Here is a 5020-nt window from a genome sequence, read left to right on the forward strand (position 1 = left end):
CCCGGTATCCTCGCCGTAGCTGTCAGCCTGGAACCGCGCGCCCAGGCAGGAACACAAAATGAAGGATGGCTGTAGGGAAGGATGTAGTTAGAAGTAAAATGGCTGTTTAGAAGCGAACGCGGTGGTGAAAAGCTGCTTCCTGTATCAATGCTGTTTTTTCTAGGTGCAGTTACCGTGCAGTCCCTCGTATTGCAAACTGAATTTCTGCCCTTATCTCTCATGCGCTGTCGGCTCTGAAAGGAGCCTTGATGACCTTGGGACCTTGTGTTATGAGATGGATCTTGCAGACTAGAAATGTATTCTTGTTGAAGCTAGTTTAACCATCTACTTAACAAAAGCCTGATGGAAACTCGTATGTTCCTTAATTGGTCTAGCTAAACTCCCTTGTTGACATCTGTTCATAATGTTAAGAGATGGGGCATTTCTAAATAACCGATACCTAAAAAATCAGTATATTAAAAGGGAGTTCCAAAATACCTTTTAAAATGGTATGATGAAGTATTTTTTGGCCTTAGTCCTTGGGAAATCTCATATATTACCTCTTTTTTTTTTTTTTTTTTTACAAGAAGGGTTTTAAAACAAGCAAAAAAAGCTCCTTTTTTTGCTTTTAAAGTAAGTCTTGGTTTTAAACTTGCTGTACAACAGCCTGGTATGTTTTTAGGATTCTGCAAATAGGAAAAAAACCAAACCTGTGAAGCGTTGTACTGGTGGATGAAGTGGCTTTGGCAAGCTTCTAACAAATGTCAAAATGTTAATGATGATGTTAAGTTTACTAAATACTCGAGTGCTACACTTTAAAATATTTTTTGTCTGTACATTTCCGCTTACTTTACATAAAAGGAAGCTGCAGCAAAATAGTTGTCTGAGGTCATGCAGCAGGTTGTAGACTAATGGCAGAGCTCGAAAATATATTAAGATTCTGACTCCTTTTCAAGTGTCCTTTCTGTTGAACCTGTTTATTTTCTTAAGCAGTACACTTTCAAAAATCTTTCTAGACATTAAGTGCCTGATACCTCTAAAATTTGTTTCCTAATACCAGATGCGTACAGTGCTGAAAAGTAGAATGTTGGCTCTGTCTCTTGCATAAACATACACACTGAAAAATGAATGATGCTTAAATGATAGCTTGCTTTCCTATAGCCACCTTAAGTTTGTTCTCATTTTAAAGCTGGAATTGTGCATCTTGAGGATGGGTTGATCGCTTAGCATGAGCAGTGCTAGGTCTGACGGGGTACTAGAGTGCTAGTACAGGACAAATGGTTCCTGATAGTTCAAAATGGGCAAAGCAGTTTTGAAATAGCACTTCTTTATTCCTGTTAAATTCATCTGTTGTTATGTTGATGTATAAGGGGCTTTTCAGGGCAAGGCGGAAGCAATTCAAGAGAAGCCAAAATCTTAGTTAAAACTAAATATGAATATAAACTCACTCACTACTTTTCATACATGCAGATAGGCCCCTCCTACATATCTGCTGTGAGTTAGGTTATAGCATTCTGGTAATTTTTACACTCCTACAACATAGCTCTTGAATGATTCAGAATATTTTGGGTGGAAACTAAATATAAACTGGAGGAGATACCTACAGTAGCTGAACTAGACATTGGAGTTAATTAAGATGACCTTAATAAAGGGAGGGGAGGGACTGAAGTCCCTGAAATACATTCCTTGTGAAAAACAGAATGCCAAAAGGGATTTAGTGCAATAAAGATTTCTTTTTTTCTGGTCCCCTGAGTAGGGGGTCCCCCTTATTGGGGGGTAGAAGAAGGAGGGAGGAGCTAAAAAGGCTTAAATTGTAGGTACCTCATAACTCATATGGAAAATGAAATCTATATGCATAGACACAGACATATTGTCTTCCTGGGGTCTGTGATGCTCATCCCTTTCCCAGGAGTATAGATGAGTCAGTTTGGTATCTGTGTATGAGTGATGGTGCCTAACGTAGCGATGGGGAGGCAGTCTTTTCCCAGTATCTTCTATACCCGAACTGCAGTTCTGACTGCTGAACGTTTGGTAGAACTCTCAAGCCATATACGTGGATAGTAGAAGTTAAACTAGATGTTTCCTTTTAGAAGCATTTGAAGAGCTTGCATGTATAAGGATAGCGGTGCTGTGTTTTTGGGGTTATTTTGTTAATGCTTTACTGACAGTTGCTTGGTAGGAACTGGCAGGGCTGGAGCCAGTATGCTAGGCCAGCCAGTTCTTGCACACTGCTTTCCTGGCTGAAATGGTATGCTGCAGCTGCTCCCCAAGAGACCAGGAGTATGATTTAAAACCAACAGCAGCAACAAAACTCCCATAGGAACGCAGGGAATATTGCGTGTCTGGGATTTGGGGAAGAGCTGGAGCAAATGTGATTGTGTTTGCTGTGATCTAGTTGCCCCTGCTTTGAGTCCAGGGGTTGGACCAGGTGACCTTCAGAGGTCCTTTCCAACTGAAATTATTCTATGATTCTATGTTGGTATCTGAATCCAAGCCTGCTGTTTGAGTGGATGCCACTGAAAGGATTAGTGTGGAAATAAAAAGACTAATGCATGTGGCAACTGCTTGGTATGGAAAGCAAGTGAAGAAGACAGTTGATGGAACTAAACTCAACCCTCTTCTCCCTTCCATCCTGTCAATGAACTGGGCAGGCTGTCTCTAGTCCACAAGGTTTTCAGTTCGGCCCAGGATTCTGGTTAGAGCTATATTTACTTTTGGATGACAAAATGCTAGCAGGCATTACTGCTTGATCTCGTCTTTGTGCGTTGATGGAGATTGCAGTCTTTCAGCTTAGGCTTTGACACCGTGATTTATTCTGCCTGTGATCATCCACACACCAGTGCTTTGCCTGCCGGTGTTTGGTTTTAATGTAGATGGCCTTGAGTTTGTGGCTTGCTTACCTGAGAACCTTTTCCTCGGTTGCCACACTGCTGCACCCGTGGTTGGTTCAAATGCTTGCCATGGAAACTTCCCCTTGAATATTGCTGCCTGCTGGTATGTATGAAAGCCTTGCTGGGATTGTATGCACTACTGCGTGACCGAGAATGACAGCTCATATGTTTTGACCTCTCTGGATGTCTTTCCCTCTCTTGGGAATTTAAAGTCTGAGAAGTTTTAGTTTGCGTCTTGCTTTTTCACTGTTTATCATTGACTAATAATTCTACTTTAAACTTTCATATTTAAGATTCTTTTTCATTTAGTTATAAATACTCTGGTTTCATTCCAGTTTAAACATCTGCAAAGATTTTAGCATTAGGTGAAAAAGAAAAGCAAAGCAGAAGGTGGCAGAGGGGAGAAAACAAAAGAGGAAACATTCTAAAATTTAGGTCCAGCGAAGTCTTGATGGTCAGTTGTGTGGTTGTTGCATGATCAGATGATTGTTTAAGAAGCTACAAAGTTGAGATGATAACCAGTTGTTTATGTTCTCTTACTTCATTGCAACGTAAAGCTAAAGATGCTGTCTTAGACTATCATGCTCCCAAGGGCCGTTCTTATGGTTGTGCTGCTGGGCTAGGCGAGGGTACTGTGCAAGACTGGTGGGAGTGCAGGGTGGGAGGACTGGAAGGCGGGTGAATTGAGAAAAGTGGCAGGCTGGCTGAGGAAACTGTTGGCTCTGACAGCCGCCAAAGAATGGGAGCTGTCAGAGATGCCTGCCCCAAGTGTGGTATGTAGTTGTATCTAGTGCGCTGCAGGCTGCACTGACTCTTTAGGTTTTTAAAAAAAAAAGCGGGGGGGATGATTTATTTGTGGTGTTGCTTACCACCAATATGTGGAAAACATTTGGAGAGGTTAATAATTAGCAATGTGGGGAAGGTATTGTTTCTCTGCTGTAGACAAAGCATTTGTTTGTATCTTTTACAAATAAAGGTTGGAGTGTTATAAGACTGCTTTGGCATATCTTGAGCTTTAGAATTGAATATCAGTGCTTCACAGAACTTAATGAAAATCTGGAATTCCAGTATGTTTATGCCTCAGAACATTACTTTAACCATCTGAGGTGCAACTAGCTTAACCTCAGTTTAGGTGGAAATAGTAATAGTGCTGATAGGATAGACAAATATGAAGACATTTTAAATTTCATGTTTTCCACTAGGCAAAAATATGGATGAATGCCATGTGTCAGTTATCCATACTTCTCAGTTCTCTGGCCTATATGATGGTTTTGAGGAAGCTCAAAGTTATTCTGACATCCATTTTCTCCTTTATGGGTGATAATATAGCTGCCTGATGCTAAGTTTCTGGACGTGAACAGGTGCGCCAGAATGTATTCAGCCACCATAGAAAAGTCTGCCTGGGATTGTCGTCTTCTCTCTGTTTTATACTTCTGCAAAACAGAGAAGTTTCAGGTAGAATGTACTGCCTAACAGTATGTTTCCTCTGCTGCTGTCCAGAAGCTCACCTTTTAAAATGTTCTTTGATTTTCACATTCCAATTATGTCTTCCTAGTGCTGGATCAAAACCAAGTATAGAAGTTGTTTTACAGGTGCTTTAAGGATGTTCTTAAAAAATTTTGGTTTATTTTTCTTTACAGTTTTAGAGAAAGTAAGAAAATATATGTTTTGAAACATTTCCATATTTAAAGACAGCATAAAACCAAAAGTTGTCTCTCTGATATTTAAACATTAGTAAGAAGTGTTAAGATTTCATAGAATCGTTGGGGCTGGTAAGGGTCTTTGAAGAGTATCTGGTCCAACCCCCTTGCTCAAACCACGGTCAACAAGAGCAGGTTGCTCAGGACTGTGTCCGGTGGGTTTTGAATATCTCCAAGGATGGAGACTCCACAACCTCTCTGGGCAGCCTGTTCCAGTGTTTGGTCACCTTTATGGTAAAAGCAAAAGTTTTTTCTTATGTTATGGGGGACAGAGCCAAAAGCCTGACTAAAGTAGCGATAAATAATATCCCCTGCCTAACCCCATCTACAAAGCCAGTCGTCTCATCATAGAAGGTTCTCAGGTTAGTTAATGAAGCACCGTTTCCCATTCCTAAGTCTAGGCTGACTACTTCTGATGACCTTCTCCCCCCCCCCCCCCGCACCCACCAC

The 5020-nt window shown here is 40.9% G+C and overlaps 1 protein-coding gene across 1 annotated transcript in view; it reads left to right on the forward strand.

Moving 5' to 3' along the window:
- Nucleotides 1-5020, forward strand: part of SP3 (Sp3 transcription factor) — a 46279-nt gene that overhangs the window by 11825 nt on the left and 29434 nt on the right. Inside the window, exon 2 of the mRNA XM_009333298.1 lies at nt 591-612. Coding sequence (XP_009331573.1) covers nt 591-612 — 22 coding nt within the window. The remainder of the gene's footprint in view (nt 1-590; nt 613-5020) is intronic.

This window comes from Pygoscelis adeliae, unplaced genomic scaffold (assembly GCF_000699105.1).
Source record: "Pygoscelis adeliae isolate BGI_AS28 unplaced genomic scaffold, ASM69910v1 Scaffold160, whole genome shotgun sequence".
NCBI classification, from domain to species: domain Eukaryota; kingdom Metazoa; phylum Chordata; class Aves; order Sphenisciformes; family Spheniscidae; genus Pygoscelis; species Pygoscelis adeliae.